General features: G+C 57.8%; 1 protein-coding gene across 4 annotated transcripts; it reads left to right on the plus strand.

Annotated features, from left to right (window-relative positions):
- Positions 1 to 179: 179 nt before the first annotated feature.
- On the plus strand, positions 180 to 20,253 carry LOC129013784 (bifunctional peptidase and (3S)-lysyl hydroxylase JMJD7). Of its 4 annotated transcripts, XM_063652604.1 has the most exons (23): positions 206 to 308; positions 6,892 to 7,045; positions 7,122 to 7,375; positions 7,744 to 7,823; positions 12,301 to 12,373; positions 12,652 to 12,788; positions 12,902 to 13,033; positions 13,180 to 13,220; positions 13,356 to 13,398; positions 13,642 to 13,696; positions 13,945 to 14,075; positions 14,318 to 14,401; positions 14,678 to 14,715; positions 15,800 to 15,935; positions 16,595 to 16,731; positions 16,966 to 17,188; positions 17,321 to 17,438; positions 17,755 to 17,892; positions 18,060 to 18,164; positions 18,319 to 18,498; positions 18,785 to 18,951; positions 19,479 to 19,665; positions 19,749 to 20,253. In XM_063652604.1, the coding sequence occupies exons 1-23, from the start codon at positions 245 to 247 to the stop codon at positions 19,958 to 19,960; spliced, it is 2,889 nt and encodes a 962-aa protein (XP_063508674.1). In that variant the 5' UTR covers positions 206 to 244; the 3' UTR covers positions 19,961 to 20,253. The 4 variants fall into 4 exon arrangements, with proteins under 4 accessions (XP_054306440.1, XP_063508674.1, XP_063508676.1 ...); XM_063652606.1 differs by lacking the exon at positions 19,479 to 19,665; XM_063652605.1 differs by lacking the exon at positions 17,755 to 17,892.
- Positions 20,254 to 20,262: the final 9 nt, after the last annotated feature.

A 20,262-nucleotide genomic window follows, 5' to 3' on the forward strand; every position in this document is an offset into this window, starting at 1 on the left:
TCTGGAGGGGCGGGGCGAGGGTCTGGTGGTGTGGCCTGCGGCGGGGAGGGCGGGGCGAGTGCTTGGGGTGTGGCCTGCGGCGGGGAGGGCGGGGCGAGTGCTTGGGGTGTGGCCTGCGGCGGGGAGGGCGGGGCGAGTGCTTGGGGTGTGGCCTGCGGCGGGGAGGGCGGGGCGAGTGCTTGGGGTGTGGCCTGCGGCGGGGACGTCGGGGAGAGGCGGGGTCTCGGCCGGCGCTGACGCAGCCATGGCGGAGGCGGCTTTGGACGCAGTGCGGAGGGAGTTACGAGAATTCCCGGCCGCTGCAAGGGGTGAGTGGCTCTCCCAGAGGCTGCGGCGATCTCCGAACACGGGAGGGGCCGTGGGATGCCGCTGACACCGGGGGCTCGGAACCTCGTGTGTGCGACTGGCCTAAGGCCCCGCTCGGGTTGCTCTTCTGTGGCAACCTGCTTCCCTTCTCCCGTGTTCGCGCACTCCCGCGGCTTCCTGGGTGACTCTGTTCACGTTATTCCCAAGGCCCGGTGCCGTCTTGACCGTGGTCGCGGCGAAGCCCAGTGTTTCCTACAGTCTTGAGCAGTTTGCTGTTACCCTTGTTGAAAGTTCATCAAAGGCACACAGGTGGTGGTCGGATTCCTCCCCCACGTGCCCCACCTCCGACCTCAACTCCCCTGTCGCACTTTGGGAGGATTGCAGGCTGACCAAATGGTCCCTGGCTCTTCCCCTGCTTGGTTTTTATTCCTTTTCTTTCTTTCTCTCTTCCCTCTTTTCTTCTTTTTTCTATTTTTAAATGATTTCTTACCACTGAACAGCAACACAGGCTCATGTGTATGTGATGGGGATGTAATATATAATGGTACGCAATGTAAATGAAGCAAGGTTCCCTCCCAGCCCCAGTTTGCATTCTTACAGAAAGATTGTTTATATCCGTGCACACACGACTTTTTACCCTTTTTTGTATACAAATAGCCTGCTAAACACACTTTTCTGCACCGTGTATCTTGGAGATCATTTCACATTCCTCTACCTCAGTCTTTTTCACGTCTGTGTACTAGTGCTGTATTCACTTAGTCATTTAGGTGATGTCCAATCTGTTGTTTTCAATAATGCTGCAACGAATACTTTGAGTATTGATTTAACAAATACTTATTCAGCATCTCTGTGTGCCAGGCTCTGTTCAGTGTGTTTGAGATACATCACTGAACAAAACAAATCTGTCTTCTACAGTCTATGTCTTGTTACATTCTAAGTGAGAAGGTGGACAGTTAACCACAGGTGTACTGAATGAATACATTGTAGAGTAGAAGAAGTAGGTTAGAAGGTAAGTGCAGGCAAAGCCCTCGGTGGGAGTGTGTCTGATGTGTTCAGGAAACAGTGAAGAAGCCAGTCTGCAGGAGCAGGGTCTTTGTGCACATGTGTGAGTATTTTTGTTGGTTAAATTCTTTATATTTTTTGAGACAGGGTCTTACTCTATCACATAGGCTGGAGTGCAGTGGCACGATCGTAGCTCGCTGCACCTCGACCTCCTAGGTTCAAGAGATCCTCCTGCTTCAGCACCTGGGAGTAGCTGAGACTACAGGCATGCGCCACCACGCCTGGCTAATTTTTTTGAATTTTAGTAGAGACAAGGCTGGTCTCAAATTCCTCAAACAATCCTTCCACCTCAGCATTCCAAAGTTTTGGAACGCCATGGAACACATAAGCCACTGCTCCCGGCTTTGTTAAATTCTTAGCAGAGTTACGGGGTCAAAGGAATTGTTTGGATCCCTTTTGAAATTTTCTCACTTTGAAGCCCCAGGAGAAAAAGGCAGCCATTCTCTAAAGGAAATGGTGAGCAAGTAAAACAAATCCCTAATTCCAGAAGTCCAAAGGGTGAAAAAACGGCAGTTTCCATGTATTTTCAGAATCCCAGGCTGTGTGCAGTACTCACGTCTGTAATCCTAGCACTGCAGGAGACCAAGGTGGGAGGCATCTCTTGAGGCCAGGAGTTCAAGACCAGCGTGGGCCACATAGTGAGACACCATCGTGTGGTGGCATGTGCCTGTAGTCCCACCTCCTGAGGCAAGAGGATTGTTTGAGTCCAGTAGTTTTGATGACAGTGGCGGGCAGTTTGGAGCAGATGCTGTCATCATGCTGGCTGCAGTGGGAGGCACAAGTCGGGCAGCAGAAGCGGCTCTGGGAGCAGCAGTGGTGGTAGTGAGTCCCCTGTTCCCTGCATCCCCGAGGCAGCTGACTGCACCACCCCCACCCTCATATGGCTGGGCAGGACCTGCTCCTAAGCCCAGACCCTCTGCTGCAGCCTCAACCTTGCTCACTGCCACATCCCAGAAGCCCGCGAGCACCCTGCCGAAGGTGCAACTGAGACTTGTAGGGACTTGTACTTGTGAGTACAAAAATACTCACACGTGCACAAAGACCCTGTTCCTGCAAACTGGCTTCTTCACTGTTTCCTGAACACAGGACCACTAGGCTGATTTGTTTGGGGTGGTCAGAGCTGCCATGCCATATGCACCTTGCCCGCCGCCGCTGTGGGGAAAATGCGAAGAGGAGGGGCAGCTGGGGCCACATGTTCCACAGAGCTGGCGGGAACTGGGAACAAGTGGGAGCCCCACCCCTTCCAAGTTGGTGGAGTGGGAGCTCCCTAGGCGCAATTACAGCCACCCAAGCCAGGGCTGCAACTCAGGCACCCCTGTGCTCTTGGGAGCCAGGAGCAGGCAGGAGCCCCACCCTCCTAGGTGCAGCTGCAGCCTCCCAAGCTGCAGCTGTGGACCCAGGCATCTCTGCACTTTTGGGGACCCAGGAAGGCCCCTTCCTGCTGCTGCAGGCTTGGAAGTGCCTGATCCTGCTGTCTGGCTTCTCCCCATTGTCAGCACCTGATCAGATCATGGAGCAAAGTTGAGGCTGAGCCTCGGTGCTATTGCAGCCTGGCTGGGTGTGTGAATGCTCTGGGCAGTGCTGACACACCAGCCCCCTGCCACCTTGGCCCCCTCCAGCCTTTGGGTGCTGACAAGCATGGGAGGGAGGCCAAGAGGGGCTGAGGGCAGCTCAGTGCTGGCCTGCAGGCACCCCTTGGCACAAACAGCTTGGGTGCCGTGAATGGTGGCAAGAGGCAGACAGGTTCCTGGGTGGAAGGGGGCGGGTCCCGGTGAAGCCCGACCTTCAAGCCAGGGAAGGCCTGAAGCCTGGGGGCTGGGCTGCCGGTTCCATGGACTGGAATGAGAACTTTTGGTGCTTTTTCCGGCCCACCCGTGGCTGCCCATGGACCAATAGGCATGTACGTCCTCCCCTGTGAGACCCATAAAAAGCCCCTGACTCAGCCAGACCAGAAGAGACGATGGGACGGCCAGCTGCAGGGAGGAGCTCCCCTCTCTGCTGAGAGCTGGAGAGATGACAGGATAACCTGCCCACAGAGAGGAGCTACTCTAGCCAGGGAAGCAAGCAGGCATGCCAGCTCTTTCTTTTCCAGTATTCCTGGGCCCAGTGGGGTCTTCTCACTCAGTTACAATATTTGATCTAAGAACATTCACTTTCCAACTGATCAGAAAGTAAAGGTGACTGGCATGGTGTGGCCATGAGAGATGCAGTGTGACCTCAGAGGTGAACATCAGTGCCGGGACCATTTGGAGCAGGATGTGGTAACCACCAAATGGAAACCACGGCCTTCTGGCTCGACCTAGAGCATGAATGTAGCAAAGCGAAACCCTGTACACTTTATAAAAACCAGCAGAAAGACATTTCAGTCTGAGTGAGCAGCTGGAACAAAGCTCTGCTGAGAGCTGAACACTCAACAGGACTACCTGCCTGCAGAGAGAGGAGCTATCCTCTTTGCTGATAGCTGAACACTCGTTGGGACACCCTGGCTGCGGAGAGGAGCTGCCCACTGTGGGTCTCCTCTGAGCTATTCTGTGGCTCAGTAAAGCTCCTCTTTGTCTTGTTTACCCTCTACTTGTCTGTGTGTACCTCATTCTTCCTAGATGCAGGACAAGAACTGGGGACCTGCTGAGTGGCGGGGCTAAAAGAGCTGTAACATGAAGAGGGCTGAACCATGGGTCTTGCTCGCCACATTGTGGGTGACGAGAAGGAAAGAAGAGCTGCGGTCCTTTGGGGAGTCCAGACCCAGGAGCTCCCCAAGCTGGGGTTCTGACACCCTCTTTAGGGCTCTGCGGTTCCTGGTATCTCCAAGCTTCCAGGCACCACCATGCTTCTCAGTGTCAGCTGTGGAAGCTGCTTATGGTACACCTGGTCTAGCTGCAGCCTTGCAGGAAACCAGCGCTCGTGTTGGCACCTGAAGCTGCCTGCCCCACCGCAGCCCACATGCCTAGCTGTGCGCAGTGGCCAGACCCCACACTCATTCGCTCACACACCCCTTGCTGCCCCACTCGCCCTTGGCAGGTGTGGGATCCAGGCCGGTAGCATGAGCCGAGCACAGCCTGCAGGGCCAAGTGGCCCCAATGGGCCCGAGCAAAACGGGCAAAGGCATCACTGGCCACAGAGGTTTCCAGCTGGTAAAGCAACACCCCAAAAATCCTGTGACAGTTTATGGCTGCAGTGAGCTATTATTGCATCACTGCACTTCAGCCTGGGCAACAGAGCAAGACCCTGTCTCTTAATCTCAGCAAGTACAACAGGAAGATGTACTGAGCCCCAGACCACCCTGTCTCTCAAGGTGACTGCTTGGATGGGCTGGCGTGACTGGGAAGGCCTTTGCCACTTTCCGCTCTCCTGGATTCCATATCTACTGGATGGGTGCTGTCTTGCCTCTAGCCAGGGAAGCAAGCAGGCACGCCAACTCTTTCCTTTCCAGTATTCCTGGGCCCAATGGGGTCTTCTCACTCAGTTACAATGTTTGATCTAAGAACATTCACTTTCCAACTGATCAGAAAGTAAAGGTGACTGGCATGGTGTGGCTGTGAGAGGTGCAGTGTAACCTCAGAGGTGAACATCAGTGCTGGGACCATTTGGAGCAGCATGTGGTAACCACCAAATGGGAACCACGGTCTTCTGGCTCGACCTGGAGCATGAATGTAGCAAAGCAAAGCCCTGTACACTTTATAAAAACCAGCAGAAAGACGCTGCAGTCTGAGTGAGCAGCTGGAACAAAGTCAGGTACCACCTGAATAGAGGGTGTGTGGCAAGGGCAGGCACGAGACAGGAAATCAGACTGGAAGAGTAGGTTGGGCCTGGTCGTGCGTGCTAAGGCAGGCGGCATTCTCTTAAGGAGCAGTGGTAAGCCATCGAGGCATTTGTTACTAGGGGTATGACGATATGTGATTGTATTTTCAGAAGATGACTGGGGCTATGATGATGAATGCTTTGAGAGGGAGTGGAATTAAGCCAGAGAAACCAGCTAGTTCACTACTGCAACCATCCAGCCAGGATACTGGAGACTTTCATTCAACATTAGGCAAATACTTGCTGAGCACATGCTATGTGCTAGGTACTGTTCTAGGTCCCAGGGGTGCATCAGTGAACAGACGACTGTCTCTGCCCTTGTGGAGTTCACATTCTAGCAAGGGTGAAAGAATGATAAACAGTTTATGTAGGTGAAATATATACATACATATATATATATATATATATATTTTTTTTTTTTTTTTTGAGATAAAGTCTTGCTCTGTCACCCAGGCTGGAGTGCAGTGGCACGATGATAGCTCATTGCAGCCTCTACCTCTTGGACTCAAGTGATCCTCCGGCTTCAGCCTCTAGCGTAGCTAGGAGTATAGGTGCATGCCACCATGTCCAGTTAATTTTTAATTTTTTTGTAGAGATGGGGTCTCGCTATATTGCCAAGGCTGGTCTTGACCTCCCAGCCTCAGCAATCCTCCTGCCTCTGCCTCCCAAAGTGCTGGGATTACAGACATGAGCCACCACGTCTAGCCCTGAAATATATAGCATGTTAGATGGTGATGAATGCTAAGGAGAAAAAATACGGAAAGGGATATAAAGATTTGCGGCAAGGGGAGAGATTATAAATTTAGAAAGTATAGTCAGAGAAGGAGGTCTTATCAATGTGATATTTGAGTGAGGACCCAAAGGAGGTAGGTGGAATGTGGATGCCAGCGGAGGAGAGGAGACGGTGGGTTTGAGAGACATAGGAGACAGAATCAACAGGACTTAGAGCCAACCAGTAGGATGACGGGAGTGAAGGAGAAAGCTGAGTCGAAAAGATTTTGATTAGAGGTGACACAGGGCCCTTGTAGACCCCTGCACAGGCGGCACACCACACAGCCTGCCGAAGTGCACATGGTGGTCCTGGGTGTCTGGAGATGGTGATGCTGTTCAGCGGGACCCAAACCACAGCCGAGCCCTTCCTTTTCCTCCATTGGTGTCATCTGGTAGTTTGTCTCCCTGGGTAAGATGGTTGTAAATTTCCTGAGATGATGATTGTGTCATCCCTGATAGTCCCACATTAGCCAAGCCAAGTGCTGAGCACATTCCAGGTGCTCAGTAAATATCACTGTTAAAGGGGGCTTCCCAGAGCCACACAACACCCAGAATAGCCGGTGGCCATGGGGCCTCAGCCTTCCTCATTCTGGAGCTCCCAATGCCACTTCCATGGTGGCCTTTCCTGGTAGATGCTAGGAGGCTGGCCTCTCCAGGGTGGGAAGGCATAGGGTCCACTGTGCAGACACAGCCCCACAGGGGATTTGGCTTATGGGCTGGGTAGCAGCCTCTGGCCCTGTGGACGGTCAGGGCCCATGCTGGTGTGTGTGCGTGATGCTTTCTGCTTTCATTTTTCCCTCCTCATCCTTCTCTTACTGGTTGTCCAGGGTCCTTTGGTCACCAACGAGCATTTCCCAGTGACACAGCGTGGCCTTTCCAGGGAGGGCATCTCTTGGGCAGGGACTGGGTGCTGCAGACTTCAGCCCCTCCATCCTGTCTTCTTCTTTCTCTCAGAGCTCAGCGTGCCTCTTGCTGTGCCCTACCTGGACAAACCCCCAACTCCGCTCCACTTCTACCGGGACTGGGTCTGCCCCAACAGGCCGTGCATCATCCGCAACGCTCTGCAGCACTGGCCAGCCCTCCAGAAGTGGTCCCTCCCCTATTTCAGGTGGGAGCTGCCCTGGGGTCAGGTGTGAGCAGTGATTACTGGCATCTGGGCATGGGCTGAGTGTCCATTCCTCTAGAGCTACAGTGGGCTCCACAGAGGTGACTGTGGCCGTGACCCCAGATGGTTATGCGGATGCCGTGAGAGGGGACCGCTTCATGATGCCAGCTGAGCGCCGCCTGCCCCTGAGCTTTGTGCTGGATGTGCTGGAGGGCCGGGCCCAGCACCCTGGAGTCCTCTATGTGCAGAAGCAGTGCTCCAACCTGCCCACCGAGCTGCCCCAGCTGCTGCCTGATCTGGAATCCCATGTGCCCTGGGCCTCCGAAGCCCTGGGTGAGTGGAGGTGGGGTGGTCCCAGCCCTGGGCAGGGAAGATATGGGAAGGAAGGGGTCAGCCTGTTTGCCCTTAGGTGATGACCTGGCCTATGGGCTTGGTCCTGTCAGCATCTGGTGCAGCTCACTAAATACTCACATTCCCAGGCCTTGACTTACTCATAGATGAACTGCCGAAGATTGTTGTCCTTCCTTCTGCCCCAGGGGAGGGAGGACCCCTTCCCCAAGCTTTCCCAACCTCTGCCTCTTCTCCCTGACCCCTTTCTTGGGATTCTTCTGTGCTCACCCAGGTTTCGGCTCTGGCATCACTGGATGGCAGCTTTCCCCAGCCTGGCCTTCCTAACTTGCTCTCTGCCTTCTGCCCTGCAGGAAAGATGCCCGATGCTGTGAACTTCTGGCTGGGAGAGGCGGCTGCGGTGACTTCTTGTAGGTGTAAGGGGAATACAAAGGTGGGGAAGGAGCAGGTTGGGGCAGAGGGAGGGAAGACGAGGCCAAGAGTAGAGGGATGGCCCTGGGTGGAGGTTGGGCTGTTCTCTAAGATTTCTTTTGGCTTCTAGGACTCGGGCACCACAGAGGGTTTCCCCTGACAGCTGAGGTCAGGGAATGGACCCATGGCATTGGGGGTGGGTGCATTGTTTCTTCTAGACCCAAAGAAAGCTCCCTGAAGGCCCGCTGGGCCAGGGGGTAAGTGTAGGAGAACTTCCCCTGTTGTTGAAGAGGAGTCCAGGGCCTGGTGAGCATCAGGTCCCTGGTAGGCAGAGTTCCAGAATGCCCATCAGAGCCCCTGGCATCTCCAGCCCACTGACTCTGTGCGTGCTTCTCTTTTGTCATAGGCCGTCTTGGGGTGCAGGGCTCTGAGCATGATGGTTTGCCTCCTCCTGTGCCCTTGCCCTCCATACCCTGCCCCCGGGCCTTCTTTCTGTTGGCAGTGCACAAGGACCATTATGAGAACCTCTACTGCGTGGTCTCGGGAGAGAAGCATTTCCTGTTACATCCACCCAGCGACCGGCCCTTCATCCCCTATGGTAGGGGATGTGGCCTGCAGGGGCTGGGGAACAGCTGGCCCAAGGGGGAGGGAGGCAGCAAGAGCCTGGGAGGCCAGTTCCCAGGCCTGAGGTGTGGCTGTGGCATCCCCACTGCACCAGGGCCCCTGATCCCCTTGCCCCTGCCCAGGGCTGGCTGGGGTGGAGGAAGGTCTGGCAAGTTCCAGGCTGTTTGCAGTTCCCCCACACCCTTCTCCCTTGGGCTCCAGAGCTGTACACGCCGGCAACCTACCAGCTAACTGAAGAGGGCACCTTTAAGGTGGTGGATGAAGAGGCCATGGAGAAGGTGTCTGTCCTGTTCTTGGGCTCTAGGGAGGGAGAAGGGCAGAAGCCTGGCTCTGAAGAGCAGGCACAAAAGATCTGGGGAGGTGGCACCTTGCTCTGAAAAGTCCCTAAGTCTGAGGCCTTTCAGTGCTGAGCCGAGCAGGGTCTGTGGTGTTGAACTTTGGAAGGGACAGAGCCTGAAGTCCTGGGGGGTCTGGGGGGCTGCTCCCTGGCATCTGATGTGTTCCCAGGTGCCCTGGATCCCACTGGACCCCTTGGTGCCAGACCTGGCCCGGTACCCTAGTTACAGTCAGGCCCAGGCCCTTCGCTGCACGGTGCGGGCCGGCGAGATGCTCTATCTGCCGGCTCTGTGGTTCCACCACGTCCAGCAGTCCCAGGGCTGCATCGCAGGTGAGGAGTTGCCCAGGCCGCCCGGGGACAGGCCCTGCCAAGGTCCAGCAGGGCCTCTGGGGGGAGGCTTGGGAGGCTCTAGGTCAGAAGAGGGATCTTCATGCTCAGATCCCCGTTCTTCCCACAGTGAATTTCTGGTATGACATGGAATACGACCTCAAGTATAGTTACTTCCATCTGCTCGACTCCCTCACCAAGGCTTCAGGCCTTGACTGATGGAGCACTGGTGAACACGACCAAGCACGCCTCGGGGGAAGGGGCCAGCCCCTCCCTGGCTGGGTCAGTTCTCGAGAGAGCCTGGAGTGTGCATGCTGGCTGCTGGCCCAGGGTCCAGCATGGCTTGAGATCAGCTTTGGAGGATCTTGGAATGTGGTCATAAAGACTCAAGGTGCCAGGCAGGTCTGGGTGAGGGTTCTCAGGAAGTTGCCACACGGGTGAGCAGAGTGGGGATCAGGTGCAGTGGCACCTCTCCCCAGCGCTGTGATGTTGGGCAAGTCACTGCGTCTCGGGCATTGGTGTCTTGTCAGTAAACAGATAATAATGGCTCTACCTCGCGGGGCTGTTGTGGGCTTGGAGGACCAGCATGGAGCTGGCACACAGGACATGTTCAATAAAAGGTAGCTGTGAGTCGTATGTCCTTTTTTTTTTTTTTTTTAAAGATGGGGTCTCACTCTGTCACCCAGGCTGGAGTGCAGTGGTGTGATCTCGGCTGACTGCAAGCTCCGCCTCCCAGGTTCACACCATTCTTCTGCCTCAGCCTCCCAAGTAGCTGGGACTACAGGTGCGTGCCACCATGCCCGGCTAATTTTTTTGTATTTTTAGTAGAGATAGGGTTTCACCGTGTTAGCCAGTATGGTCTCGATCTCCTGACCTCGTGATCCACCCGCCTTGGCCTCCCAAAAGTGCTGGGATTACAGGTGTGAGCCACTGCACCTGGCCTATGAGTCGTATGTTCTGATCCTCCCTCTTGAAGTTGCCTTCTGTGGTCTAAGGAGGGCCTGAAGGTTCAGGTAAAAACTTCAGGGTGACCTTCACGGGGGGTGAGGGCTGGATCCCAGCCTGGGCCCAAAGAGCCGTCAGCTGCCCAAGTCCTGCTGTCCATTGGAGCCACCGCAGCCCCTCCCTGGGACAAGCAAGCAGACCTCAGTCTTGTAGCTCTCTGGCCTGGACCTCTTCGGCCCAGGACCTTGAGAGCTATTCCTAGCTCTGCTATGGTTACTGTCCTCCCCCAGTTCAGGGGCAGCAGGTGGGACCTGGCGCCCTGGGGATAACCCCTGTTTTTCCCATAACAGGCACAGGCAGGAAGGGACGGAAGCCCCCTCCTCCCTTGGGGCTGTCCCTCTAAGGAAAGAGTTGGTCTCCACACTCTGACCCCCCACAAACCGTGCCCTGGAGGCAGAAGAACCCCCTGCCCCTGAGTACCAACCCACAGGCCTCATCCCCGGCCACTCAGCACCCAGCTTTGAAGGGCTGTTTTATGTGACAGCCACTCCCCTGCCTGTCGTGAGGGGGCCCGGGTGCTCATCTCAGATTGATGGAGCCCTGCCATCAAGACTGGGCATTCCTGTCCAACAGGTGCCAGAGTTGCGAAAGGCCTGCGATGGGGAGCTCCACTCTTCCCTTGGCTGCTGTTCTGGGACTCACCCCTGCTTTCCTTCTGCTCAGCCCCTGGCAGCAAGCTCTCCAGGCTGGGATTGCAGGGCTGGGTGGAGCAGGCCCAGCTGGTAATGGCTGGCAAGTGCCACAGAGGTGTCAGGAGCTCTAGTATAGGCTTAGGGTGCCGCGTTTCCTGGACAGGTGGCTGGTCCAAGAGTGGGTGTGGAGCTTGGGTGGAGCAGAGGCGGCGGGTAGGAGGGACTTGGGACCAATTGGGACATCACATCCCTGGCTCTGGGTTAGAAAGCTGACAGTCCTTGATCCTGTGGCCACTGCCCCATCGTTCCTGCTCCTGAGGACTCAGTCTCATGGCTCTGGTAAGGCCTGGCAGGGCCCTGGGTCCCTACTCTGACCCCTGGTCTCTACCTGGGGCCTAGTTAATATGTTTCTTATGGGAGCTGTGGTCTTCTCCAGGCGTAGGGAGGGGAGTTTATTGACCACAAGACCAGGGTAGTGCGCAGAAGCCAGGGGAGGAGGAGGCTTGGGGATGAGGGATCCATCCTGAGTTTTTTCTGCCCTGGGAACGGGCTCCCGGCAGAGCTCCCTGGCACCATAGATTTGGGCCCTGGAGACTCAGAGGCTTCCAGCTGCCGCCCTGAGGCCCTGGAAGGAAGTGGCTCCTCCGTGCTCCTCTGACTCAGTTGCCTGGAGTGTGAGGGCCCTGGGCTGACCCTGGTGGATGAGGCTCTCCAGCACTGCCCTGGACCTGGTTGCTCCCTGGACTTGACCTGTTAGGGCCCTTGCTTAGGCAGGTGGAAGGCCGAAAGGAAGCAGTTGGCACAGGCTTCCCTGGTCCTGGTGCGCCTGCCAGGCTGCATTCCCGGAACCAGGGGGATGGGTTTGGAGGGAGCTACCAGGGGACCATCTTCAGCCTGACCTGGCAGGACCTGGAGGATGTGACAGCCTGTGAGGGGTCTGAGCTAGGAGCTGCCTCCCCTGCCCAGGAGAGAGCCCATTTCCAGGATGCTCTTCTGACTGGGGTGGAGGGAGGGTGTGAGAGCAGCTCAGCCGGGGGCCCAAGGCCCTGACTTGCCACTTCCCCTCCCTTGATAGCTTATGTCCCCTGCCACCCAAGACCAGCCTGAAAGCTGCTTAGCTGGGGTGCGGGCTGGGGATGTGGGGTGGAGAGCCTAAAGGATACTAGCCCGAGAAGGTGGAAGCAGGTCTGTGTGAGGCATAAATCTGGAGCCAGCCTGCCCAGGCTCCAACCCCAATTCTGGACCTCAGGCAAGTGACTGCTTCTCTGTGCCTCAGTTTCCTTGTGGAGTGGGCCATCATAAATGGTATCTGCCCATAAGGTGGTTGTGCGATAAATGAGTTAATGTATGCAAAGCCCTTGGCCCAGAGCCGGCACAGAGCGTTGTGTAAATGCTGGCAGGCGTCATGATGGAGATATCATGTCTCCTCTTGTTGAGTAAGGATTCTGATGAGATGGAGGACGGGCCTGGGGTTCAGGATTAGGCCTTGAGGCACTGCTCCAGCCTCCTTTGTGGCCCCTGTCACGCTTGGCTTCATCAGCCTGTAGCAGGTCTCCCCTCTCCCGCCTCTGCAGGCAGAGGTGTCCAGGACCTGCCTGCTCACGGTTCGTGTCCTGCAGGCCCATCGCCTACCCTCTAAGGACCTAGGTGAGTGTGCACCACCCTGGCCCCTGTGCTGGGCTGAGGGAGGAGGAGGATGCTGTGGCTGGATTTGGTGGAGGCGGGTGGGCCGGTGGGAAGGGCCTAGAGGAGGGAGCTGAGAGGAGCTTCTGGGTGGAAGGTGGCAGCTGGGGCTCTGCCTGTGGCCCCCACTTCCCCTAGCCCTCAGTCTTACCCCACATGGGGCTCTAGGTGATGGAAGAAAGTGGGTCTGGGCGGCTGGGAAGGGCTCTTGGCCACCGCTGGGCACTTGTTCCTTCCCGCAGTGACCCCCTCTGACTGCTACGTGACTCTCTGGCTGCCCACGGCCTGCAGCCACAGGCTCCAGACACGCACAGTCAAGAACAGCAGTAGCCCTGTCTGGAACCAGAGCTTTCACTTCAGGATCCACAGGCAGCTCAAGGTGGGCCGGGCATCAGCGCTGACTCTACCCACATCCTCGCCAGCTGCTGCCGCTGCCCTGCTCACTTTCCCGTCCCCTCCCTCCTGCAGCCCTGTCACTCTTTTCCCCTCCAGAATGTCGTGGAACTGAAAGTCTTTGACCAGGACCTGGTGACCGGAGATGACCCTGTGTTGTCAGTACTGTTTGATGCGGGGACCCTGCGGGCTGGGGAGTTCCGGCGCGAGAGCTTCTCACTGAGCCCTCAGGCAAGGCGGTGTTTCCACGGCAGCCCCAGCTGGTGTCTGGGTTGAAATCTCCACGCGCACGCGTGCACACACACGCATGTCTCTCATACTCACTGACATATGCGCACTCCTGACCCTTTGTAACTTACTTCTGGCTCTCTTCCCAGGGTGAGGGGCGCCTGGAAGTTGAATTTCACCTGCAGAGTCTGTGAGTCAGGGGCCTGGGGCAGTTTGGGTGGGAGTGCTTCGTGGGAAGGACAGCATTAGTGCCTGGGGGATGCCCAGGTCTCTGTGGGGTGGGAACCTGGACTCCTGCTAAGGGGGCTCTGGGGGCTCTTTCCAGGGCTGACCGTGGCGAGTGGCTCGTCAGCAATGGCGTTCTGGTGGTGAGTGAGCCAGTGCTCTGGGAGGCGGTCTGGGGTCCCCGGGACTCCTTCATGCCAGCGACTTGAGGCACAGGCCCACCACCGCCTCAGTCTGGGGACCCTGGGATTTCAGTTTGTTAAGGGAATACAATCTCAAGGGCCCAGGTAATGAAGTGCAGACCAGCAGGAGCCAGGGTGCTGGGAGGGTGGGGTCCCTGAATGAGGGGTGGGGTTAGTGTCTGAGGGGCTGTCTTCATGACTCAGGCACGGGAGCTCTCCTGCTTGCGCGTTCAACTGGAGGAGACAGGAGACCAGAAGTGTGAGTCCCCGACCCACTGGGACAGCCCCTGGCTCTCAGCTCTTGTCTTCCCCCTTTAAGCATTGGACAATTCTCCCTGGGGCCTGAGCTTTCCCCTTAGGCCTTCTCAGGGGGACCGTGGTGGGGGATCCATCTCCACCAGACCATTTCAGCGGGGAAGGGGAGGTGCCCTCCAGGCCATGCAGCAAGATGGGTTCTGTGGGCAGAGATGCTGTCCCCAGCCTCTCTGCTCTGGTTCCTGTTTCCAGCCTCAGAGCGCAGAGTTCAGCTTGTGGTTCCTGGGTCCTATGAGGGTCCGCAGGAGGCCTCTTTGGGCATTGGCACCTTCCACTTCCACTGCCCAGCCTGCTGGGAGCAGGAGCTGAGTATTTACCTGCAGGTAGTGTGCCTCGCTCCCTCGAGGTGGGGACCCCAGAACTTCCTCCCTCCCTCCGCACCTCCTCCCAGTCTGACCTCTGCTCTACCTGGCAGAGGGGCACCCTGGCATCGTGTGTGGGCCCATGCTGGCCTCCCCTTCCCGTCCCTCCCATACCTCTATGGCTGCCGGCGGGAGTTTGGTGAGGTCCTTGCTAGGAGCGGAAGTGTAAAGATTCTTAGGTCTCCATCCTTTGTCCCCTGCAGGATGCCCTCGAGGAGCAACTAAAGGTGCCACTGAGTGCCCTGCCCTCTGGCCAAGTGGTGAGGCTTGTCTTCCCCACGTCCCAGGTACTGGCCTCCCAGGGGAGGAAGCAAGGCACCTGGATGGGGCTGGGACCCAGGCCACAAAGGGAGGGGCCTGCTTCCCGCTTCTCCGTGGGTCACATCCTGAGCAGGTGCCGGGGCCAGGCTCTTTGGGGAGTGTCCTCTGAGCATCCCTGCTTCAGGCCTGGCCCCTGTGGAGACAGTGGCGGGGTGGGGGTGGTGCGCCTGGGGTCAGGGTAAGAGGACCAGAGCTGGGTGGAGGTGGCCGACCTTTGTGACTGGGGCCTTCACGGTTTTCAGGAGCCCCTGATGAGAGTGGAGCTGAAAAAAGAAGCAGGGTGAGATGCCTGGCTGGGGACTGGTCAAGGCCCTGGAAAAGCAACCAGGGCGCGGGGCTGGAGGAGGCCTGGAGGAGTAGGGGGGAGAAACAGCCGCCCCTCATCCTCATGCTCTCTGAAGGGGCTCAGGCTTGCGCTCAGCGGTGGGGCACGAAGTACTGGGAGGAGTCTTAGCACCTGTGGTCAGAGGGGTGCGTGACCGACCGGCCCAGTGCCAGGCACCCGGGGAGCACTTGATAAATGCTTGGCTGGAAAACGCAGGGAGGCGAGGATGGAAAATGGTAACATGGTTTGGGGCACAGAGAGGGCAGGAAAACCAAGGCAGAGAAGAGGGGAAATTGCGCCCTTTTGGGTGGAAGCTGTTATGGCTGGACCTTAAATGATCTTCGTAGAGCTGTCGCCCACCCTGGCCCTCTGTCTTGAGAGCGTGGCTTCTCACCTCGCAGACACAGGCTCCTTGGTCCTTTTCTGCCCCTCCCCCTGCCTTTTTTTTTTTTTTTTTTTTTTTTGAGATGGAGTCTCTCTCTGTCCCCCAGGCTGGAGTACAGTGGTGCGATCTTGGCTCACTGCAACCTCCGCCTCTGGGGTTCAAGCGATTCTCCTGCCTCAGCCTCCCGAGTAGCTGGGATTACAGGTGCCCGCCACCACACCCAGCTAATTTTTGTATTTTTAGTAGAGACGGGGTTTCCCCATGTTGGCCAGGCTGGTCCTCGCCTCAAGTTATATGCCTGCCTCAGCCTCCCAAAGTGCTTTGAACTCCATGGGTAAGGGACAGAACACGAGACTTGGAGGGGGGATCTATGGTATGGGTCCCGCGTGGGGGCCTGTCTGCACCCGGGACCCCAGGCAGCCTCTTTCGGCCACGGCATTCTGGGTCCTGCCAGTCTGCTTTGCTGCATTCCCAAGCATGTCCACATGGACACACCCTCCCCAGGTGTCAAACTTCAGTCTTGTGATACAGGAGTGGCATTGAGGGTTGGGGAGAGGAGGGAGGGCAGTAGGTTATTGCAGGTGAGGCAACCCAGCTTTCCATTCTCTGGGGAGGGTTGAGAGCTGTCTCACAGTCTCTTCCTTCCCCGGCCAGACCGAGGGAGCTGGCCGTGCGACTGGGCTTCGGGCCCTGTGCAGAGGAGCAGGCCTTCCTGAGCAGGAGGAAGCAGGTAGTGGCCGCGGCCCTGAGGCAGGCCCTGCAGCTGGACGGAGACCTGCAGGAGGATGAGGTTTGGGGGCTGGGCTGGATGGGGTGTCCCCGGGCTTGCTTGGGCCTAGCTCCCGGTGCTGAACACTGGAGCTGCTTGTCCCCGATCTAGACCAGAGCTTGCAGCTGCCTGTCCCCACCCTGCTTCCTCTCACCTGGCGTTAGCAGGGACTTGGTACAGGCAGAGTGTTGCTTGAGGCACCTGGAGCCCGCACGGGAGCTACCTCATAGGGCTGGCTTTCCTACTCTGTTTCTTGGTTCTCAGCCTAGCCTGTCTGAGGAGTGAGACAGATATCTGGTATGAGGCCTGTTGGCCCAGGGTGCTTCAGGAGGTTCATATTAGCCTGGGCCATCTCCTGGGGGAGTGATGGCAATTTGGGAAAATTTTGAGGCGGGCCCTGGGGCTTCCAGAAAGTGAGCATCAGACTCGGGGGCTGAGGGCGAGGAGATGAGGCTCAGAACTTGCCTGGGCCATTTTTTCCTGGAGCCCTTAGGACTGGAGGAGCTGGGCACTCAAAAGGCTGTTTCTGGCCCCCAGGGCTGACTCAGAACTGGTCTCAAGACCTGTGATCAGGCCTTAGCTGTGGGCTGGGTGGCCACTTGACCTGCTACCTCTTCTTCCTGTGATTTGGCCTTCCCCATCCCTAGGGCCTCTACAGGCCTGGCTCTCTTCTTTTCCAGATCCCAGTGATAGCTATTATGGCCACTGGTGGTGGGATCCGGGCAATGACTTCCCTGTATGGGCAGCTGGCTGGCCTGAAGGAGCTGGGCCTCTTGGATTGCGTCTCCTATATCACCGGGGCCTCAGGCTCCACCTGGTGAGCTGGGGGCAGGCTGATGCTGGACCCTGTGTGGCAGGGGGTGCTGGTGCCAGGGTTCTTCTAGGCCTCTGAGGAAACTAGAAGGGCTGGGAGAATGAATGTGCCAGGGAGAAACGTGCTCAAGGGGACCCTGGGAAGGTCCCTGCCAGGCCATTGTCTTAGAAAGCCCGGGGCACGTGAGATCTAGCTGGGGTCCTTCAGTGACAGCCCTCTGGCTTTGGCTTTTCCCAGGGCCTTGGCCAACCTTTATGAGGACCCAGAGTGGTCTCAGAAGGACCTGGCAGGGCCCACTGAGTTGCTGAAGACCCAGGTGACCAAGAACAAGCTGAGTGTGCTGGCCCCCAGCCAGCTGCAGCGGTACCGGCAGGAGCTGTCCGAGCGCGCCCGCTTGGGCTACCCAAGCTGCTTCACCAACCTGTGGGCCCTCATCAATGAGGCGCTGCTGCATGATGAGGTGCGGGGGCTGTGGCCTGGGGGCAGAGCCAGGGCAAGGGCTGGAGCTGGGGCACGGCGCTGGACAGCAGGGTGGGAAAGGCCCCGGGCACCCAGGCAGCTGTGGGTTTAGGTTCTACTCATCTTTCCTCAGCCCCATGACCACAAGCTCTCAGATCAACAGGAGGCCCTGAGTCACGGCCAGAACCCTCTGCCCATCTACTGTGCCCTCAACACCAAGGGGCAGAGCCTGACCACTTTTGAATTTGGGGGTGAGTGGCCCAAGAGCTGAGACCTGTGCCCTTGCAGTTGGTGGAGTAAGGGGACACGGGGCCTGTGTGCAGATGGCAGATGTCACACCCACCTCTCCTGGGCCAGGTCCCGTGCTTTCAGGAGACTGGCACCCTACCAGGGTCCCTCAGGCCTTTGGGAAGGAGGCAGGGGCCTTAGGTCCCATGCATAAAGCCCAGGCCACAAGGCCTGGGCCTCCTGGTCCTCAGCTGCCCTAAAGCTAAACCCTGGGTTGGGGTGGGGGTGTGGGTGCCTAAGGGCTCTGCACCATGAGGCTGAGGGGTGGCCTCCTCACAGAGTGGTGCGAGTTCTCTCCCTACGAGGTGGGCTTCCCCAAGTACGGGGCCTTCATCCCCTCTGAGCTCTTTGGCTCCGAGTTCTTCATGGGGCAGCTGATGAAGAGGCTTCCTGAGTCCCGCATCTGCTTCTTAGAAGGTGAGGGGCACTGGTAGGCTGGGGAAGCTGGGCCGAGCAGGGAAAATGGGCCCTGGGTGAGAGGGCAGCCTCGGTCAGAAGAGTTTCCTGAGTCAGGACTGGCCATGGGGAAGGGTAGTGTTGGGACAAGAGTCGGGGGCCCTCTTCCCTCACGGCCACTCTTTCAGGTATCTGGAGCAACCTGTATGCAGCCAACCTCCAGGACAGCTTATACTGGGCCTCAGAGCCCAGCCAGTTCTGGGACCGCTGGGTCAGGAACCAGGCCAACCTAGGTAAGTGCTCCGGCCCCTTCTTAAGGGTGCCAAGGGGCAGCCAGCTGGGGCTGCACCAGGGGGCGGGAGGTTCTCACCTCTTCCCCCTCCAGGGTTACCACCAAGGTGGGGATAAAGGTACAGGAGTCCCCATTTCCTCACCTTGCCTGTGTAGACAAGGAGCAGGTCCCCCTTCTGAAGATAGAAGAACCACCCTCAACAGCCGGCAGGATAGCTGACTTTTTCACTGATCTTCTGACGTGGCGCCCACTGGCCCAGGCCACACATAATTTCCTGCGTGGCCTCCATTTCCACAAAGACTACTTTCAGCATCCTCACTTCTCCACATGGAAAGGTACCTGCTTTTCTCCAAAGTCCTCCTGTGGCCACCTGAGCCTTGAGTCCCCAGTCCAGACACCCCTCACGGTCCACTCCCATTCTCCTGCTTTGAGCTCGATTCCCTGGACTACTTGGAGCAGGGGTCTTTTTCTCTTTGTCTTGGGGACCCAGGGCCCACCTGCAGGGCCGTGGGGGTGTTGGTTCAGCAGGAGAGCAGGGACCAGAGGCCAGAGTCTCTCCTTCCAGCAGGAATCTGGTACCCTTGGTATCTGTGACAATTGCTGCTCTCCCCAACCTTCCAGCTACCACTCTGGATGGGCTCCCCAACCAGCTGACACCCTCGGAGCCTCACCTGTGCCTGCTGGATGTTGGCTACCTCATCAATACCAGCTGCCTGCCCCTCCTGCAGCCTACTCGGGACGTGGACCTCATCCTGTCATTGGACTACAACCTCCATGGAGCCTTCCAGGTTGGGAAGGGTGGGCAGCCCACCAGGGAGGTGGTGGGTGGCCCCAGATCCTACCCGTCCTCTTGGCCCCTGCCCCCTGAAGAGAGGGGCTTTGGAGTCCAGTGTCTGGTCCAGCTTCCTTTAGGAGCTGTGACTGGGACACTGGAATCTTAATTTGCCACCAGAGGAGTTCATTCTTTTCCCGAAGTTGGGAAGCTGGCGAGGTTTTCTTGGTATCTGGGTCCCCTTTACTGACCTGCGAGGTGCAGTCCTGGGCCTCTGGGCCCACCTGCTGAGTCTGCTTTGGCTCCCAGTGTCAGAACTGAAGTGCTGGGAGCAGCCCGGCTCCTTCTAGCCCCAGAGGAGCTGCCACTGAGGCCTGTCAGGTGTGGAGAGTTTTTTTCCAACTACGAAGTGGGGCTTCATAGGCCCCACTGGAGACCCTGATTTGACATTTGAGCCCCAGGTCCCGTGCATCTTATGTCAGCCCCAGTGTTGAGGATGCCAGGGGCCCTGTCCCTCTGAAGCCCCTTCTGCCTGCCCTGCAGCAGTTGCAGCTCCTGGGCCGGTTCTGCCAGGAGCAGGGGATCCCGTTCCCGCCCATCTCGCCTAGCCCCGAAGAGCAGCTCCAGCCTCGGGAGTGCCACACCTTCTCCGACCCCACCTGCCCCAGAGCCCCTGCGGTGCTGCACTTTCCTCTGGTCAGCGACTCCTTCCGGGAGTACTCGGCCCCTGGTGAGCTGCTGTTCACCTCTCCCTCCTCCATCCCCATCTTCCCCACAACGTGTTCCCCACGCCAGGCTGCACTCTCTCCACAGGGGTCCGGCGGACACCCGAGGAGGCGGCGGCTGGGGAGGTGAACCTGTCTTCGTCGGACTCTCCCTACCACTACACAAAGGTGACCTACAGCCAGGAGGACGTGGACAAGCTGCTGCACCTGACACATTACAATGTCTGCAACAACCGGGAGCAGCTGCTGGAGGCCCTGCGCCAGGCGGTGCAGCGGAGGCGGCAGCGCAGACCCCACTGATGGCCGGGGCCCCTGCCTGGCCCTGCCACCCCTGACTCTCATTCATTCCCTGGCTGCTGAGTTGCAGGTGGGAACTGTCATCACGCAGGGCTTCAGAGCCTCGGGCTCAGGTGGCCCTGTCCCAGGGTCCAGGCTGAGGGCTGGGAGCTCCCTGGGGCCTCAGCAGTTTGCAGTGGGGTAAGGAGGCCGAGCCCATTTGTGTAATCACCCAAAACCCCGCGGCCTGTGCCTGTTGTCCGTTCTGCACTACCTTGAGTAGTTGGAACATTTGATACATTACAGACTCATACAAATGTGAGGCA

The sequence above is a fragment of the Pongo pygmaeus genome, chromosome 16 (genome assembly GCF_028885625.2).
Source record: "Pongo pygmaeus isolate AG05252 chromosome 16, NHGRI_mPonPyg2-v2.0_pri, whole genome shotgun sequence".
Taxonomy (NCBI): Eukaryota; Metazoa; Chordata; class Mammalia; order Primates; family Hominidae; genus Pongo; species Pongo pygmaeus.